General features: G+C 39.7%; 1 protein-coding gene across 3 annotated transcripts in view; it reads left to right on the top strand.

Moving 5' to 3' along the window:
* Positions 1-14,281: 14,281 nt before the first annotated feature.
* Positions 14,282-21,090, top strand: part of LOC121315693 (serum response factor-like) — a 37,048-nt gene continuing 30,239 nt past the window's right edge. The window contains exon 1 of one of the 3 annotated variants that reach the window (XM_041250011.1): positions 14,282-15,196. In XM_041250011.1, the coding sequence (XP_041105945.1) occupies positions 14,555-15,196 (642 nt within the window). In that variant the 5' untranslated portion in view covers positions 14,282-14,554. The remainder of the gene's footprint in view (positions 15,197-21,090) is intronic. The other 2 variants (XM_041250010.1, XM_041250008.1) reach the window with 2 other exon arrangements.

Genomic DNA, 21,090 nt, shown 5'->3' with positions numbered 1-21,090 from the left:
CCTGAATATTGATATACCAAAGCTGCTCAACAAGCCTGTGATGCAATCATGGCCCACCCCCGAGGTCACAAAAAGACTGAGCTCACAGATTTCAGTGTAATTTGTGTTTCCAGTCTGTTACCATCAAGGACACAGCGACTTTGAAAGTTACATTTCAATTTCAGGGAACCAGGGTTATGATAATAATGTTTTCCAAACTGATCTGATGATATAATAGGATCAGGTGTACAGAATTAAGAAGCTCCATACGTTTCCTTTCAAGTACGAAATGTAACCATTACCGTATGGCTGAGTGTACCAAAGCAATCACAAGGGCAAGATTGCAGAACGATTGGAATGCTACAAGGTGAAGCCAAGAGGGCCCAGCATCTGCTGGGGCCCATACCAAAGATATTCTATAATCGTTTTGCCCATACCAATTATCTTAATGTACGTTATATCAGATATGCCATCAAAACACAAGTCGGGTTGTTCAAAGTGAAAAGAGCAGAAAAGACAGCTAGAAATTTCCCAAAAAGCAGCAAAAAATGCTAAAAAAAAAAAAAAAAAAAAAAAAGACAGTAAAAGTGAGTTGACAACAGCAGATGGAAGTATAGTGTGGCAGCAGAACTGCCAACCTCCTCGCACGAAAAATAAACAAGTTGAGCCAGAGGAAATACATGAATCATATCCATTGAATTGGAAATATACAACAACAGCAAGTACAAGGTACTGAATCATGTACTGTAAACCTGGTTCCCAGTCAGGCACCTTTATCTGATTTTTATGATCCAGCTACTTGGCCTGACTTTTGTACCAAAGAGCTAAGAGCTGAAATCATGAAACATAAACCTGTGCATCTAAAGAAACCAAGGTTGAATTCCCCCCAGAATGAGCATGGAGCAAGTTGGCCAGCAAATAGGCAGTCCTGACTCTGTCTGCTATCCATTTGGGCAGCCTCTGCTTAGACAGGGCTTGACCATGGGGCTTATAGCTAGGGCCCTGTATTTTATGCGACCTACTTTCTTAGGCTGCACTTCATTCCTCCCACCACAAGGTGGTCGTGTAGTCTGCTTAATTAAACCACAAATTGATCGCCTGATTCCTTTAATCACCTCAGCTAGTCATTCTATTAACGTGCATTGGCACGTTGATTAGGCGGCAGCAGCAGCCACGGACATTTATTTAGTCATGCATCCCTTTATTACCAATGTGTCTTATTGAGTATTATTTCTTAGAATGTGTAAATAAATAATTTAAATGTTTTAGTTGATTAGTATGAACAATTTATATAAAATACTGAAATCATAACATCAGTGCTGTAACATATATTAATGCAAGGTTGTTCGTCAGAAGCACATTGTGTCACTTAGTTTCATGAAAGAAAATGTCCCATGCATTAAATGTTGCTGTTAAACTTAAGCATCGTCAGTTGGTTAAACCTGCCTTCTTTCATAGATTGACGTTGTTCTGTAAAACCTTGGCCATAAGACGAAACACTTTTCAGCATCTACAGAATTGATAAAACCTGATAAATATGTTCTAGTGTTTCATGTGAAATTGGAAAATAATTATCCAGCTTTAATCCAAAATTCATTCATAGTCATTCTGCCGTTTACTTTGCATATGGTAGGTATTTGTCCATTTCTGATTTACAGTCAGCAAAAAATCCTGGAATAGAATATAATGGGAGGGCTTCCAGATCCAAACTACACACTTGTTGTGGGTTGAATATCCTCACTGCCATCAGAAAGATATGAGCTGGTTGAAAAAAAAACGTGGTTTCTTTTTGCGTTGATCCGGGTTGTAGTAATTAGTTAGTTTCTCATAAACGTCATGGAAGGTTTTTTACACATACAGTGCAGTGAAAGTGTTTACCCCTGCATGATTTTCTGCATTTTTGCTTATTTCTGACACTGAATGTTATCAGATCTTCAACCAAAATCTAATATATGTTAAAAGGGACCCTGAATGAATAAATAGCACAAAATTTTGATACTTCATTTATTTATTAAAGAAAGTTATGCAACACCCAATGCCCCCGTGTGAAAAAGTAATTGCCTCCTTAGACTCAAGAAATAGTTACACCATCTTTAGCAGCAATAACTGCAACCAAACACTTCCTGTAATTATTGATCAGCCTCGTACAGCGCCATGGAGGAATTTTGGCCCACTTCTCCATGCAGAACTGCTTCAACTCAGTGACATTTGTGGGTTTTCGAGCATAAACTGCTCATTTCAGGTCCGGTCACATCTCAATGGGGTTTAGGTCTGGATTTTGAGTAGGCCATTCCAACACTTTAAATTTATTGTTCTTCAACCATTCTGATGTAGACTTGCTTGTGTGTTTCGGATCATTGTCTTGCTGCATGACCCAGCTGCGCTTCAGCTTCAGCTCACAGACAGGTGGCCTGACATTCTCCTGTAGAATTCTCTGATACAGAGCAAAATTTGTGGTTCATTCAACGGTGGCAAGGCGTTCAGGTTCTGATGCAGCAAAGCATCCCCAAATCATGACACTACCACCACCACGTTTGACTGTTGGTATGAGTTTCTTACTGTGGAATGCAGCGTTTGGTTTTTGCCAGACATAACGGGGCCCATGTTGGCCAAAAAAAACTTCCACTTTTGACTCATCTGTCCATAGAACATTGTTCCAGAACTCTTGAGGATTATCCAGGTGCTTTTTAGCAAACTTGAGACGAGCATTCATGTTCTTCTTAGTGAGCAGTGGTTTCCGCCTTGCTACCTTGCCATGAATCTCATTTTTGCCCAGTGTCTTTCTGATGGTAGAGTCAAGAACACTGATCTTAGCCAAGGTCAGAGAGGCCTGCAGATCCCTGGATGTTGTTCTAGTGTTCTTTGTGACTTCCTGGACGATTTCACACCTTGTCGTTGGAGAGATTTTGGCAGGACAGCCACTCCTGGGAAGATGCACTACTGTCCCAAACTTTCTCCATTTGGACAATATGGTTCTGACTGTGGAGTACTATCTTCTTGGATACTGCATTTTATGATTTTGTTTCATGTGTCCTAAGTTAATTAGGTGAGCAGGTTCAGTGACAGCTGTACAGCTGCTCACAGATGGTTTAGAAAAGCTGGGGGGGAATGGTCTAGAAATCTGAGAATGCTGATTGTAGTTCAGTTCAGTAACAATGAATGTCAGCTTTTACAGGATATGAACACACTTTGTTTTAATGTTTATTTTCAAAGAAAATAATCAAAATCCAATAAAGAATCCAGCCCTTAAAGTTGTCCATGCTTGACGTTTAGGTCTAGTGACAGTTGCACATGCCTCCCAATCACTGTGTAGGAGAAGATTTCATTCCTGATGCGCATTTAAAGCTTGTCAACGATTGTGCATGTTGTTGCTGGAGTGAAACTCTTCATAGAACTGAACAATCTTCCTCTACTCCACCAGCCCAGAGTTGTTGAGCTGTGCAGCTGCAGCAGTGCACATCCTTGAGCCAGGAGAAGTGGGGTACAAAATCAAACTCTTTGACAAACCTGCACATCAGAAATGTTCAACTGCAAAATGTTTGTAGAGTACCGAGACTAATTGCAGTGCCTGTTTATTTTGTTTATTGGGGGTCTTGAAAAGTTTTATATTGACAACAGTCACCCAGAGATCTTTTAACCCTGTATACCTCTGGAACTGTAAGTGGAAGATTTTCAGATTGATATTATTTTATTATTGTAGCTTGCTTCTGGGCAAACAACAATGTTAAACATGCTTGGAGGTTAAAGGGTTAATCCACAGACCACACTTAACTGTCTGGCCAAGGTACCTCAGTCTTGCCCTGGCAGTAATCATTTTCTCCAGTCAGACAACCAGCCTTTTCCTAGATAGACGTGAACTGCAACCTCCAGTGTTGGTTTCCCTGCCGTTGCTGACGTGGTCCTTTTTAACAAAGGATGTCTGTCATTTTCAAGAAAGCTGTGTTGTTGATGTGGGAGTGACGTGAAGCAGCTGCGTTGAGAGTGTGAAAAGTCTGCTGGTTGTGGAGGGTGGGGGGAGGAGGCCAGGCCCCCTGTCAGTGAGACAAGTCTCGCCACATGCGCTCTGTCCCTCTTCCAGTACAGCTTAGCCCTGTACAGGGAGGGACTACCACTGTGTTGCTGGGAAAGAACCCCAGAACTTAGATACCGCTCAGCTGTTACTGGTATCTGGAAAGTGAAACCGTGACAAAGTTGGGAAAAAGATCTTGTCTCCTGCCTTTGTCTTCTGATAAATCTCAGATACTAGTCCTTAAATTATTTATAACACATACTTACAGCAACACCATACACCATACACTTATTTACTCAGTGAGTGTTATCATGCTTATATTCAGGCCAGTGGGCATTTCAGGCCTAGTAGGTCCTGCTCCATCTACCCAGTTTAAAAACTGAATGGTACTGAGGAGGCATACAGCCTGGCCCAAATCCCAGTTACAGAGCTATGGTTTTAATCCAGTGTCTCTCAGCTGTATTGCCTTCTGCTATTGTATTAAAAAAAAGCAAAAAACATTTGACCACTAATATGTATCCTGTGCCGTTTGTGTCAAAGTAAATGTGCCTTTACATTTAAATAAACTACTATTGTCAGCAAATATATTACAGCATTTTCAGTTTCATTTCACAATAAAGGAATGTATAAAACAGCCGGGGGATACTCCCTCTCAACAGTGGAAGATACACAAGTTATATTTAACCAGCTGTCACAAATAACCTCTATAGTCTTTAGACTATTCATATAGTCTATGCCTGATCTCATATCTCAGATGTTTACTGCTACACAACATTGTTGAAAAAACAACAGAGTAGTAAAGCAGTAGTAACTGAAAAAAGGCCAAGCAAATTTATCATAGTGGGCTTAATTGTTTTATAACCAATGTTTGTTTTTTTTTACTGGTTTTGTTAATTAGCCCTATTTCCGGTCTTGTAATGCAGTGTTTGATACAATTAATAATGACCCATCCCTTCTCTAACTGTGAGCTTTTGTAAATTGCAAATGTAATTATTTTTTATGCTACTTTGCGCGACAATATGAAGACCTCAGGTGTTCACATGGTCTCCCCTTCACTGCTCAAGACTGACGTTGTCAATTTCATCCTAATTAGTTACTCCCATGCAGGGTCTTTTACTCCCCCTCCCATTGAAATGCAAACAGACAGTCCCTTAGTGAGTATTTACAGTCCTTTCTAAAGCAGCTCACATGTTTCCCAGGTTTCACTGTGTACAAACTAGGTATCTTGTTCCTAGAGCTACAAACTACAAAAGACGCAGTGTGCAACTACAACTGAAACAGGAACAGGGCACGTTCTGATACATGCTTGAGCTGAACATTCAACAGCAGGACCCTGCTGTACTCTTTATTTCCAGTTGTCCAATTGCTGTATAAAGTTTTGCTTCGTAGAAGTTAACCAACGTTGAGTAGATGGCTACTCCAGTGTTTCCCAACCCTGTTCCTGGCAGCACACTGTGTCTGCTGGTTTTGCTCCAACGCAGCGCTCAGTTGTTTAATTGAACCCTAGTTGAACTAACAAAGTGATTAACTGGGCATTTTCCTGTTATTTTCAAGTTCTTTGTTTGTTGCTACAGTTCAATTAAGCAATTGAGCGCTGCACTGGAGCAAAACACTGGGCTACTCTATAATGATGTAATTATATATATATATACACACACACAAGCACTTGCATGTCCTCACTTGTTGCTACAACTGTTTAACATAAACTTTCACATTAAAATCATTAATTTAATTCAAGTAGTTTACTTCATTGTGTACAATTAATCAATGAATGAACAAAAAACTACAGAACATTACAACTATCTTGGTGTTACAGTAGGTCTATTTGAAGATCATAATGTGTTGGCCGAGTCAGTCCTCAGTCATGTAATTTTAAGCTGTGTCCCTGAAGTTAGGTAAAACCCTTGACCAAACTGAATTCCAATGTCTTGGATCATGTTTTGATAGTGGACTGACCTTAGAGCATAGCTGCACCAAAGATTAGGCCGTCAGCAGTAAAGCATAAGATCCTGTCACTTCTTCAGGTGTTGACATAGTTACTGAGCAATTTACCAAGTTACCAAGCACAATGTGGCCTTCATAGGGGCATGTCCTTCATTCTGTTGCAACACAGAGCGTATTATATAATACACTGCACAACAGGGTTATGTAAAAAATATATTACAAATGTAAACCACAAAGGTATTTGAGCTAGGTTCCCTAGTTTATTTAACTCTGCTGGTAACACTTCCTTGAACAGTGTAATATTTTCCCTTGACAGTAATGTTTTACTTTTTTTGTCATTATGCTGCATGTGAACTGTTCTAATTTACTGCCCCAAAGCACTTTGTTATTAAGTGCTGCACTGCTGTATATTTTGAGGTGAATGTTCCTGCATTTCAATTAAGTACAAACATACAATGCACCTTCCACTAGCCTTTAAAAATGTTTAGTGTGGAAAATGGTGGTAAAAGCACGGTAAAGCTAGTCCTATAGCTTATAATGTGGTGCTTTTAAAGGGCTGATATTTCTGGAACTCTAGATGGTGATCTAAATAATTGGCTTCAATAGGAACAATACAATGTGACCTTTTTAGCGATGTAGCCACAAGGCAGGGTTTTACTGTTTGTGAAGTGAAGGCCCTTTTGCAACTCTAGAGAAGCAACAGTCTGGTCCATTTAGATAAAAGCTGACATTGGAGCCTAGGCAGGCTATAAAATACAGTCCTTCTTACTGTAATAAAACACATATGGACTGTGCATTCATTGGGTTATAGTGGGTAATTCAAGAGACGTGGACAGTTTTGATGTTTATGGAAAACTGCTGTAATTTGTTTTCAGGCAATTTTAAAACATTGTGTATTCTATGGAGTTCGAGAAGTTGCCCTGCCAAAACTTTGGGAAAAAAAAAAACATTATGCATTATAAAATAGATAATGTTGCATAGATAGGAGACTTAACATGGTACAGTTATACACACAGTGGCTGAGAGGATATACTGCAGCAGCTAGGTTATGCTGTATATTGAACTAATTCAGGGGCAATATTTCAATCAATATAACACAAACACCCCATACCACTAGTTTATTCATCTAAATTCCTGAAGTATAATCTCTACATCGGACACTGAAAGACTAGTACATGCCTTTGTATCCTCCAGAATTGATTTGCAATGCGTTATTTTCTGGCATCCCAAAATGTTTATTGTTTCATTTGTAACTGGTTCAGAATGCTGCTGCTAGAATCTTGACTAAAACCAGAAAAAGGGAACATATCACCCCAGTACTGGCTTCTTTGCATTGGCTTCCTGTAAATTTTAGAGTTGATTTTAAAATACTGTTATTAATTTATAAGGCCCTAAATAACTTGGCACCAACCTATTTAGAACTGCTTACCCCATACACCCCCAATCGCAACCTTAGATCCCTGATTATGGGATTGCTGGTAATCCCTAAAATAAAGTATGTTAAATGGGGAGGAAGGGCTTTTTGTTATAGAGCCCCTAAACCAGGGCTTCTCAAACTCGGTCCTGGTGTCCCTCCGTGTCTGTTGGTTTTCATTCCAACTGAGCTCTCAATTACTTAACTATTTGCTTAATTAGACCACTTTTACTTGTTTTCAGCTCTTAAACAGTTGCAGCGTTCAAGTCACTTATCAAATGTTATAGCTGACTTGAAATATGCAATTGTTCAACAGCTGAAAACAAGTAAAAAGGTCTTATCTGTTCAATTAAGGGTATAGTTAAGTAATTGAGAGCTCGTTTGGAATGAAAACCAGCAGCCACAGGGGGTCCCCAGGTCTGAGTTTGAGAAGCCCTGCCCTAAACTTTGGAAAGAGCTACCAACTCATGTGAGAGAAGCTGAGATGCTGTAGGTTTTTAAAACTAGACTAAACATGTTTGTTTGAGCTGGCATTTTTATAAAATATATGTATGTATGTATTAATCTGTTTTAGTTTTTATTGTTGTATCTGTTTGTATTTTATCTGCATTATATATATATATATATATATATATATATATATATATATATATATATATATATATATATATAATATATATATACTATATTTACTATGTATACCATGATATATAGCGTATTTAGTTACTGGTGTTTACATGATATATTTCTTAAACTTGTTTCATCTGATATGTTTGCTTGCTTGTTTGTTTGTTTTGTTTTTAAAAATCGGACAATATTTTTGGCCTATATAGTGCTTTGAGATACACCTGTATGAAGGGTGCTATATAAATAAACTCTTATTTGATATACAAATTAAGTATTTCAGTACAATATATTAACTGTTGGAAACCAATACTAATTCCTCAGGTTTTTGTTTTTATTTTTTATACCAAAGCCATTTTCATGCTCCTTGACATATCTGTTCACCATGCTGAATTCATGTGTGCTAAACTGATTTTAAACAGCTGGGTAATTACTTGTGATCTTTGTCTTCTTATCTTTATTTTAACAGTTTCTCCCTGAGAGTGTTTGGTGATAGTAATGGAAGACTGGGGTCAAGCAGGCTAGATCTCTTATCTTTTTGACAGGGTTTTTTCACCTAATCTGGTCCATTTTCTTCTGTCCACCAATCCCAAAAAATGTCAGACCCTGACAGAGCTGGAATTTATATCTAGACTATATTCCCAATTCAATCCTCTTTCCCCAGTTACGTTATCCTGGATCCACCTCAAAACTGAATAATTACTATAAGGGCTTGCTTGCATATTTGAAGAAAGCCTAATCTAATTTCATCCAACATCATGTTATCCAGTTTCCATAGCAACCAAACCAGTCTGACATCGCAGTGTAAAGTCGAGGGCAGCAGCATAACTGACAGCTTTATTATAGGTGTTCTTGGTGTCAGAATTAAAAGCACAGCAATCATTCCTTCATTAGTTTGTAGACAGCTGAAGCTGCATTGGAACAGGTATGTGGTTATCCCAGTGTTCCGTGGCACCCAACACAGCAAATTGCAGAAACTAGTCAAAAATCAAACAAAGGCATTAAGATAAAATGTATTGCTTTTCAACGCTTGAACAAAGGCATCATTAGAGAAAAATCTGTTCACTATGATGATGAGGAGGAGGAAAAAATTACTGCAAATTTTCAAGAACATTATTATATTTTCCACCTAAGTTCATAAAACACATCCTACCCCACAACTTCCAAGTGAAAAACATATTCTAGAAATTTGTAGAAAATTAATTAAAAATAAAAATTGAAATAGCTTGGTTGGATAAGTGTCCACCCCCCTGTAATATCAATCCTAAATTAGCTCAGGTGTAACCAATCTCCTTCAAAATCACACACCAAGTGGCCTCCACCGGTATTAAGTTGAAGTGATTCACTTGATTTCAAGATAAGTTCCTGTAGGTTCCCTCTGCTGGGTAGTGCATTTCAAAGCCAAGACTCAACCATGAGCACCAAGGCACTTTCAAAAGAACTCCGGGACAAAGTTTTTGGAAAGCACAGATCAGGAGATGGGTATAAAAAAAAATATCAAAGGCCTTGAATATCCCTTGGAACACAGTCAAGACGATTATTAAGAAGTGGAAGGTGTGTGACACCACCAAAACCCTGCCTAGATCAGCCGTCCCTCCAAACTGGATGACCGAGCAAGAAGGAGACTGAGCAGAGAGGCTACCAAGAGGCCAATGGCAACTTTGAAAGACCTACAGGCTTTTATGGTCAAGACTGGTCAAAGTGTGCATGTGACAACAATATCCCAAGCACTCCACAAATCTGGCCTGTATAGTAGGGTGGCAAGAAGGAAGCCATTACTCAAGAAAGCCCACCTTGAATCCCATTTGAAGTATGCAAAAAACACTCAGGAGATTCTATAGCCATATGGCAAAAAGTTTTGTGGTCTGACTAAACCAAAATGGAACTTTTTGGCCTAAATGCAAAGCGTTATGTTTGGTGCAAACCCAACACAGCACATCACCCAAAGAACACCATCCCTACTGTGAAGCATGGTGGTGGCAGCATCATGTTAATGGGATGTTTCGCATTGACAGGGACTGGGGCACTTGTCAGGATAGAAGGGAAAATGAATGGAGCAAAGTACAGAGAAGTCCTTGAGGAAAACCTGCTGCCTTCTGTAAGAAAGTTGAAACTGGGGTGGAAATTCACCTTTCAGCATAGCAACGACCCAAAGCACACAGTCAAAGCTAACTAGAGTGGCTAAGGAACAAAAAGGTAAATGTCCTTGAGTGGCCCAGTCACAGCCCCGACATACATACATACATACATACATACATACAGTGACGGATTGCCCTCAGGTCACACTTTTTTCTTCTCTAAATAAATATTTTTAGACACAAAATGCCAGGAAACGCCATAGCGTGTGTTTATTCTGTACAACAAAAAGAAAATAAACAAAAGAAAACCTAACCTGATATCCGGCCCTAACTAAACAAACGTTTCCCTAACTAATAACAAGGCAGGCTAAGCCTGTTACCTCGTTACCAAAACCAAATCATAATCCAAGTAGCTTTCCAATAGTTCATTGTCCCGTTTCCACAATAATCAACTTACTCTCCAACTCTCCCAATCAAACTCCTACCATCACCCATGCCCTTTCAAACATAATTAGTTAATTGAAGTAACCTGTAGTTGGTTCCGACTCCAGTAACCTCTGCTGAGTCCTAATGCCCCCCCTGTATGGTCTCTACTAAATAAGGCCTATTTATTTTAAACCAGATTTAATTATTTTAACTCTCATTTATTTATCACACCATTATCATTTAGTAGTTAATCAATTATCCCATCTTTAGTTTTAATCTCAAACACTTCACATTAAATATTTTGTTTACAGACCAGTTTGTTTACACTGTCTTTTACGTTTTTAAACCGACCAATCCCTCACTATATATATGTATGTATGTATGTATGTGTGTGTATATATATATATATATATATATATATTACTCTTTAATTTGTGCTGGTTATAATCTGGGGCCCAAATCAAGATTTGTAACTTTTTTTTGCCCCTGAAATGAATACTATTTTACATATGTCAGTCTGATAGAGGGACTATTGGAGGTCAAAATGAGGCAGGGTGTCAGTGGCAGGGCTAGGCTAGGACTCTTTATAGAAGCAGGTACTTCCTACATTTTCCAAAATTCCACTAATTTAATAGCGTGAGGAGGACAATATTAGCCAGTGGTCTGTGAATCATCTGTGAATCAGTGGTCATCCAACATTAAGCCAGGTATTTTTTCACAAGCTGCAGCTGACAATGTTAACATAAATGAAAAGACATTATATGGGAAGCATGCAATTCACGCCACCAGCATAGTGCTGTACCAGCACAAGGAAGAAAAAACATCCAGTGTAAGTTCAATCGCCCACCTGGCTCCTGGGAATTTCAGTTCTATGCAAAGGCGTTGAAAATCTCTTAATGCAAACCCAGGTGTTTATGAAGTGTCAGATTTCTCTGCTTATGGAAAGTGCCCACTTTTCCCACTAAAAGGCAAAATTTAACCTGGATGCTTATGTGTCTTTGTTCATTGAAGTTATTTGAAATAGACATGTTGCCAAACATTACTAGAGGGAACAACTTTAATACCAAAATATCCACTGTCAAGTCTTCAATAACTGAGGTTGGTTACTGCCCCATGATATCAGCAGTTGAATACAGTAGACGTTATACACTGTTATGACAAACGTTCAGATGATAACAAAGCAATTGGGCCAAAAGAATGCAGTCACTTTTGATGAGGCAATCTGCTGTAAAGCAAAGGAAATTCAATGGCTTTGCCCTGAAGAGTTTGCAGATTTAGTTTTGCGATTAGTGGGAATGCACACTGCCATGACATTCCTTGCCTGTATTGGTTGACACGTTGAAGAAACTGGATTGGAGGACTTAGAGGCAAAGTTTATAATCGAGCAGTTCAAGCTTATAAGCTTGCTTCTGAAGCAATCCAATACCTACATTGGCAAACCTTTGGGAAGTCTATATCCAGGACATTTCCATTCTGGGACAGGTACCTTGATATGGTCAACATCCTATTAACATTCAGCCAAGCTGAAAGGGATGGGTTATGGAAGCTTCATCTGGCTTCTGTTACAGATATGCTGCCCTACTTCTTCACTTATAATTGCATACATTATGCACGTTGGGCAATGGTTTATGTTGCAGACATAAATGTTCTTCCAAAGAATGCATCTGAATGTTCTTCTAAAGACTGCAACTGAGTGTTCTTCCAAAGACTCACTGCACCTGAGGTTTATCATCAGTTTCTACTGGGCAACTACCTTTTGTCATTCTAATCAGAAATTCAATCCATTTGGACTGGCATGGCTCGGGAACAAACCCTGAACAGGGACAGTAAAAAGAGAGGTGGAATAATTGGATTCGGCTTGAAGCCACAAGCTGTAAAGCAATGGATCCTCACAGCCCATAAATGCTCAGCCATCAAAACAGCTGTGAAAGCAATGTGAGACTTAAATGAACTCAAAGACACAAAGAAGCAGGTCCAGTGGTACCAGACTGGAAGAACTGGATATTAAGAAAATCCTGACAGTGTTGTATAACCTGTCTCCTAATCCATTCCAAATGGATGAAGCAGCTTTGTTAAATACTGTAGTAAGTGCTGTTGCACCAGAAGAGGTTGCCATTGAGCTTCTTAATGCGAAAGATTTAGGAATATCACAAAAAGACACATTTATCAAAGAACTGCTGACAGCTGCACAGTGGGTTTATTTGAGACACTACACAAACTTAAACTAAATACATTTTCATCTATGGCAAAAACTGTTCAAATACCTTCTGGTGTAGAGAAAACAAAAGTGTTAAATGCAGACCATGAGTTATTTAGCAGACTTGTGATTGTAGCACAGTCTAGAGTGATTGACTTGAAGGAGGTATTTAAGTATGAGCTCACAAGTGTCCCTGTATCACTAGCTCATTTAAATGGTACCTTAAAACAAATGTGGAAATAAAGTAAATCTGATGAAGAAACTAGAAAAGAAGGTTTGAGAAAGCTCCTCAAACTGACACACCTACAGGCTGGGTGGTAGCTTGCATGAGACTGTTGCAGGGAATCTTGGGATTGCATTTGGCAAGCTTGCAAAGAGAGTTTTACACATCCTACTGGTCAAGTTGCAAGATCCAAGCTGCGTTTGATTGGATGTAGTTTTTTTTTTCGATACTATCATGAGGACTCAATAAAAGCAGGGGAACAAAATAAAAGGCAAGGTTTAGAATACAGCAGTTTAGTAAAAATCCACAGCCCATGCAGCAAGATACCTCTGACCCTACACAAATTCTACAGCAATCCATGCAACAAGGAGAGCTTTGCAGCTTTTCTATCAGACCTGTGGTGTGATGTAGATGTAGCAAAGTCTGTGTTAAGAGACAGTTCCAGAAGTTCCAGCACTTTATTCTACACATGAGGAAGCAGATACACCTCTCTTCTTACATGCAGTCATGCAGCACTCAACTGCCCATGACTAGTCATGTGGTTACCAGACTCAGATGGAGGAATTATTTGGGTGCATTAGCTTTGGCTAAGGACTGACATAAATCAATCAATCTTTATTTTACATAACACCTTTCATAGTGTAACACCATCATAAAGCGCTTTAGAAGATGCAGTAACAAGAAGAAAACCCATAATACTTTAAATACAGAGAAATGCTACTGACACCCAGCCTCATTTTGATCCCTCACAAATCGCTCTATCAGGCTGACATAAGAAAAATTTTATTCATCTCATAGTAAATTATTTTAATCTTATATTTAAATTATTATACATAGAAAGTCTTTCGTCACGTCTCGTGTCAGCAACTATACCACTAAACACACTGCCCAGCACATACTACAAAGCTCTCAAACTTTTTCGGTTACTATCTCTTTAAACACGACCAGCAACCTCTTCCACTGAATGACGTTTGAGGAGGGCAACCATTTTGGTATTTATTCTAATGAACGGCATTCCCTGTCCAATCAGAGCCCGTATCAAGTACCATCTGACCAATCATAGCGCGGTGCGGTGACTCACCAAATAAGGACATCCAACACCATAAAAGGAAACATTGATTCTCTTTATATGGAGGAAAGTAGTTCTCGACCAAAGGTGGTCATCCGCGCCGAGGTAGTTAAAAGAAGCAAATGTGAGTTTGGACCGATGTTAAAGCCACTGTAATTGCGATAAACTATCAACAAAAATATTTAAGGCCATCTATGTAAAGTTTACATGAAGTTCCTGGGCGTTTCAAATTTGTAAAGGCGGGACTACACTGCGCAGCGGAAGGATTTTTGTCGTGATTCTCGTTTTCCTTTTGGGGAAAGTGCTGCGAGTTTTGGAAATAGGGGAGGTTCACAACTTGACTGAGCTTGAGACAGCTATCGTTGAGTCGGGGTAGAGGGTCTAATGGTGTGGTATCACTTCAGTAAGTTACGCACCACTTACAAGGGGCACTGGATTTTTTATTTATTTATTTATTTATTTCCCCCCTCACTGTCCGTGTCGCGTCTGTTTATTTTATTTACCTCATTGCTGGTTGGTGTGTGTGCTTTGCTGTAATTAAGCACACGCCGGCAGCGTTGTCTTTTTGAAGACACAGCTGTGTAATACATAATGCTACCTAGCCAGGCTGGGACGGCACCAGTAGGGAACGGGTCAGGATCGGGCAAAGGTAACGCGGGTCACGGGGTAGGAGTGATTGGGAGCGGGGTTGCTACCAGCCTGTCAAGAGCAGGGTTAGTTGGAGTCAGCGGCGGGGTTGGTCGATCAGGGAACGGGCCAGTGATGTTGGGGGGCAACGGGGCAGCAGGGGGTTCTCGCGGGGCGCAAAGGTCTGGGAACGGGGCAGGAGTGGCAGGATTGCAAGGAGCAGGAGCGGGGGGGCTCGGGAGTATGGGGTCAGTAGTCGGGGGGCAAGGAGTAAGCAGGTTTGACCCCGACCGGGAAACCTCAGCCATTGTGTTCAGCGGCTCGGACAACGATTCGGACTCTGTTGATGACGATGACCTGGCAGTGTTGGGTCAGGGGACCATCGGGAGAGGGGTGAAGCGGGAGAGAGCCGAGGTAGAATCCAGCATAATGGGGCAAGGAGCTGGGACGCCAGCTGGAGGCTACAGCGGCGTGTCAGGTGGGGTGGCTGGGGCAAAACCTGGCAAAAAGACTCGAGGAAGAGTCAAGATTAAAATGGAGTTTATCGACAACAAACTGAGGCGATACACGACTTTCAGCAAAAGGAAGACTGGCATCATGAAAAAGGTAAGAGCAGAGTTTATAATACCTGAACTTATGAGAGTGAAGTTGAAAGTCGATGCAGTGTCCCCTTCCTGGGCCACTGATGGACTTTGTCATTACTAAGTTTATACAAGGCAGTAACTTTTAACACAGCACATAGCAACAGGGAAAGCTAATACACGTTCTTAATGAAATGCATTTTTAAAGTAAATCCGGTGTATGCAGTTTCAGTTCAGCCACATTAGTAATTTCACTTTTTGGGACCTGATAAAAAAAAGTCACTGTACAAACACACAAAGCGAAAAAAAGTTTTTTTTTCTTTCTAAATTTACGTTGATTCAGTGGTATTTTAGTTAGCTACATAATTATTTTGTTCAGCTATTAGTGCTTAAGATTTTATCTGTGTATAACTTATTTCTTCAGAGTCATGTTAACTGTTACTTTTTAAATGTGAAGGTTAACTTTATTTGAAAATGTATTTCTTTTTATTTCACTTCTAAAAGTTTCTGAATATACAGCACTAGATAGCTGTCTCCTACAATGCAGGTCTACCTACCTCCATTTGCCTCCCAGGCGTTCATAAGCTGGACAGAGACACAGAGGGTCCCTTTCTAGTTAGAACAACAGTAGCCATCCTGCTTACATCCTGACACAGTTAAACGTGTCTTAAATTTGAAAAGGACACACTGTCCTGCACAGAAACCATTGTTGGTTACTGGCGGCCCAACAGAACTGTGCTTGTAGTTTAGTATTTTGCTTTCAGACAACTATAAAAATTAGTACACATTAGCTTTTAAAAGGCACTGTGTAGTAGCATCAGTACAGTACTGCCACAGCTAGTATTGTGTAGACGAGGAATCCGTTCAGGCTAAAACATTTTTGTCTAAATTCGCTCTGATGGAGGCAGTCACAATGATCTCTTTGATTTGAGATTCTTTGTAGTTTTGTATCTTATGAACATCTGGGATTATCATTCACTTGCAGACGCATTTTGTCTGGGTTTGCTGTTTCCCACTTGCAAGAAGTTCACCAAAAAAACCCAAAAAAGACTTAAGTAGAATGTGAAGACTTCCATTAGCACATCTAGTTAATTTGGACAACTTTTGGACACGAATCTGGGTTTAATGTTGACTGCGTTTTAAGCATAACTGCCTCGCTGTTGCTGTTTCTGCTTCAGACGTTTTAAAACATATCCTCTGTGCTGGGTTGCCTGCTGAGGCTGATCGAAATCTAATCTACCTTCCTTTTCCCATCTGAGAATATAGCTAAAATCTCTCGCATCTCCGCCTAAAGTTTTTTGCCCAAATCCTAGAAGACTCTCTACCTGCAGTTCTTTGAAGAATTGATTGTTCTCACCAAAGAGTGCTCTGTTATCAACCCTACTTTATCTCTAAGGACCAGGCTTTAAAATCATTACAAATCTGTATCCCGGAATAGACTTCCTTAAAAAAAAAAAAAAAAAAAAAAAACATTGCTTGCCCTTTAAAGAAGCTAATATTAACCAAGGCTTAAGAAGTACGTTTTCTCACCCCTCCTTTGCACTTCTTACATTAAGGAAGCTTGGATTATAACCTGTAATGGGTTAAACTACTATGCAGTAGGAGTCTTATTTCCATCCCTGTTGTCCTTAATTTTAACTTTGGTTTGAGAGAAGTTTATTTGTTCTGTAAAACTGTAGATTCACTCCGTGTGCAGCAGGTATAAGGACACTTTTGTGCATCGCAGAGTTTCAAGTTACATTTTCGGTCAAATGCCTGTTGCACAGGGTCTACAGTGCTGTGAAAAAGTATTTGCCCCCTGTCTGATTTTCTGCATTTTTGCACGTTTTTCACATTGAATTTGGTCAGATCTTTTTGTAGGTTGTAGTATATAGAGGGAGTCTGAGAGAAAAAATGACACCAAAGGTTTGTGCTTCTTTCATTTGTTTGGTGTGCAGTGTAATCAAACATGCAATCTTCAGGTGTGAAAAAGTTACTGCCACCCTAATTAACTCAACCCAATTAAATGGTTAGTTAGGGTCAGCTTTTTTAATTCTTTGGTTAACAGTCAGGCCTGATTTGGGCCATCCCTGCCCAATATAAATCTGACTAACTTTGGCCCTTACCGTCAGAGTGAAGTTGTCAGCACACAGGTTCTAGAGGCACATCATGCCACGATCAAAAGAAATTCCTGAAGACCTCCGGAAAAAAAGTTGTTGATGCCTATCAGTCTGGAAAGGGTTACAAAGCCATTTCTAAGGCTCTAGAGCTCCACCAAACCACACGCAGAGCCATATTGTCCAACTGGAGAAAGTTTGGGACAGTAGTGCATCTTCCCAGGAGTGGCCGTCCTGCCAAAATGTGTAAAATCGTCCAGGAAGTCGCAAAGAACCCTAGAACAACATCCTGGGATCTGCAGGCCTCTCTCGCCTCTGCTAAGGTCAGTGTTCTTGACTCTACCATCAGAAAGACACTGGGCAAAAATGAGATTCGTGGCAGAGTAGCAAGGCGGAAACCACTGCTCACTAAGAAGAACATGAATGCTCGTCTCAAGTTTGCTAAAAAGCACCTGGATGATCCTCAAGAGTTCTGGAACACTGTTCTATGGACAGATGAGTCAAAAGTGGAACTGTTTGGCCAACATGGGCCCCATCATGTCTGGTGAAAACCAAACGCTGCATTCCACAGTAAGAACATCATTACAATGGTCAAGCATGGTGGTGGTAGTGTCATGATTTGGGGGTGCTTTGCTGCATCAGGACCTGGACGACTTGCCATCATTGAAGGAACCTTGAATTCTGCTCTGTATCAGAGAATTCTGCAGGAGAATGTCAGGCCATCCGTTTATGAGCTGAAGCGCAGCTGGGTCATGCAGCAAGACAATGATCCAAAACACACAAGCAAGTCTACATCTGAATGGTTGAAGAACAAGATATTTAAAGTTTTGGAATGGCCTAGTCAAAGTCCAGACCTAAACCCCATTGAGATGTTGTGGCAGAACCTGAAACGAGCAGTTTTTGCTCAAACCCACAAATGTCACTGAGTTGAAGCAGTTCTGCATGAAGGAGTGGGCCAAAATTCCTCCACAGTGCTGTGAGAGACTGATCAATAACTAAAGGAAGCGTTTGGTTGCTGTTATTGCTGCTAAATGTATCTTAACCACTTACTGAGTCAACGGGGGGGATTTGCTTTTTCACACGGCAGCATTGGGTGTTGCATAACTTACTTATTTCATTTATTTATTAAAGAATCAAAATTTTGTGTTGTATGTGCACTCAGGGTCCCTTGTATCTAATATTAAATTTTGGTTGAAGATCTGATAGCATTCAGTGTCAAACATTTGCAAAAATACAGAAAATCGGACAGGGGGCAAATACTTTTTCACGGCACTGTACAGTGAAGTTGCAGGTTGAATGGACTTTACCATAGTTAAAGTAAAAATAGTAGTCAAAACTCTGCAGAAGTATAAATAAATGATATACAGAATAACATTGAGACGTTTGTTACCAATGAGAGGTAGGGATGTTTTTATTTTTATTTTTTTTATAAAGTTGAGCTGAATGGCAATTCGGCTGTTGGTGCTTATTGAAAGAATACACAATGCTAAGTCAGATTTCTACCCAAATGTAATTTGAAGATGGTATTGAAGAATTTGGGTTATTTTTAAGTTTTAATGTTTTAAAGTTGAATTTGGCAAAAGGAAGCGATCAGCACAGGATAGGTCTGTTGCAATACTACCGTGATGTATAATTTGCTTGTTGCCAGTTACCATGTAAACATGTCTTACAAACCTTGTCTGTTCCAAACATTTTTTATTTTATTTATTATTTTTAAATAAACAGCCAGCGCCAATCACCAATGTATTTTTAGATGGTACTTTCAAAGCCTTCATTCTGCATAATATTATGTTTACAGAGCGTCAGGGGGATTGTGAAATGAGACACAGGTTCTGCGTTTGTCACCAGAGGTTCGCAGTGACTCCATCAGCTTCTGGCTTGAAAAAGCCTGAAGGAGTCATCAGTTATGCTGTAGAAATAGCTGAGTAAACACAAAGCACTCTTGTACATGCGCTGTGCTGTCTGGAGAGAAAGCAGCTGGGGTTGCACAGGCCTGGGTGGTTTATTTTATTTTTTAAATTTATTTTCATGTAAATGATCAGTTAAAGCTGCAGGTTCTCATTAATCGGGCACAGTGTTGCGCTGTAAATGTTGATGCCTGTTTTCAAGTTAGCTAACTGTGCACTCAGGAAGCAAGCATTGTGGCTTTCCAGTTTGTTGGCATTACCCAAACAAGGACCCTGCACAAGCGTGGCACAACTTTTATTTGCTAAAAATATTAACTTTTATTAATACAGCGGTGCACAACTTGCATTATTTTTAATAATAAAGGATGAAACTGGCAATTTAGTAATACTATGGATGGAAGTAAAACTCTATTGCATAGTAGTTTCACCAAGTTCAGGTTTTACTATTAACCACAGTGTATAGGTAATAAGCTCAGGGGTGTCTTAGTAAACTCATAGTAAAAGCAGGAATGGATCAAACTGCAGAGCAATTGGAGACTTCTTTCCATTCCCTAATATAGAGGCTGTCAAAATTGTCTTCTGTAAGATTTGTAAAATTACAGATGAGTGCTCTGATCCTGACTAATTGCACACTGGAGTAAACAGCCTGGCCCATAATACTTCAAGAATCGTATTGTATTTTTAAATAGGTCACTAAACCAAATTGAAAGATGTTAAGATAATAAAAAAGCAATTGTAATGGACATATTTTAATGGTACAGTATGCCGTTGATAGTCAGGGAGGCAGGTACTGTAGCAAAGGGTTGAGCGCCTGAAGGTCCTGGGTTAAAATCCCAGCTTTTCTGTGTTACCCTGAGTAAGCCTTCACAACTCTTGTCGCTTCAGTCTTCCCATCTGAAACTGTGTACAAGCATGACCCTATAGAGGAATGGAAATAAGACTTGCATAGCATCGCGCTTTGATCCATTCCGGGTTGTACTATGAATTTAATAGAACACACATGAGCTTGTTACCTGTACTCTGTGGCTAAACAAGCTTGTATTAAAACCTGGAATGGGTGAAACTGCTATTCAAACAGAAGTCTTATTTCCATCCATGCAATGTTAGTTGCTTAAAGCTGAGTTGCAGTTTAACAGTAATTGACAACAAAGCAATAGCTGATTTAGTTCTAAAATACCAGCTTCGCAGGCCTACTGAACTTACATTACTGTACTGCTGCCACACAAGAATTAATTGTTGCAGCTCTTAAACTCCATTATAGCTTTCCTGTTCCAAGTACGCAAAGTTACACGTTTCATTGCAGCTGTCTGGGTTAAGATATGTCAACCCTCTTTATACTGCCTGGTAAGGGCCATGGGCAAAAATGGGCAATAAGCGAGGGTGGCGTTATATTGAGGGTCAAACTACAATGCTTATATTTGTTTGCTTGGCTTGGGAAGCTGGTGGATGGCAGACAGTGGGGTGGAGATATAATGGGTACAAATAGCACTGTTTTTATATTGGTGACATTTATTCAGAGAATAGTGGGCACTATGCGAGGATGGCTTTATAAAGGGGGCGGTATAATGCGGGACCACTGTATGTAGATATGTATGGACCTCTACCTGGCACTGCAATCTAGCCAAAGCTGTGGTTTTAACGGTGACTGAAATTAAGCAGTATGAGTGAGGACATGTAATTGAAAACATGTGTAATCTAGCTGTAATAATTACTACATACTCAAAGCCATAAATCTCATTGTTTTCTTCCATGTCCTTCGTTCATACTGTAAAGTGACACTAGTTAATTACATTTTTGTTTTATCGAGTCATTTCAGCAACAAACAGCCAAGATTCAGAAAATTTGCTGCGTGACAGATTTTGGTTCAGATTAAAACATTTTTTTAAATGTGTGGGTGGGGGGATTGAACTTTACTC

Source organism: Polyodon spathula, chromosome 5 (assembly GCF_017654505.1).
Source record: "Polyodon spathula isolate WHYD16114869_AA chromosome 5, ASM1765450v1, whole genome shotgun sequence".
Classification (NCBI taxonomy): domain Eukaryota; kingdom Metazoa; phylum Chordata; class Actinopteri; order Acipenseriformes; family Polyodontidae; genus Polyodon; species Polyodon spathula.
Note: the sequence above shows the minus strand (reverse complement) of the source record. Positions and strands in the feature narration are given on the sequence as shown.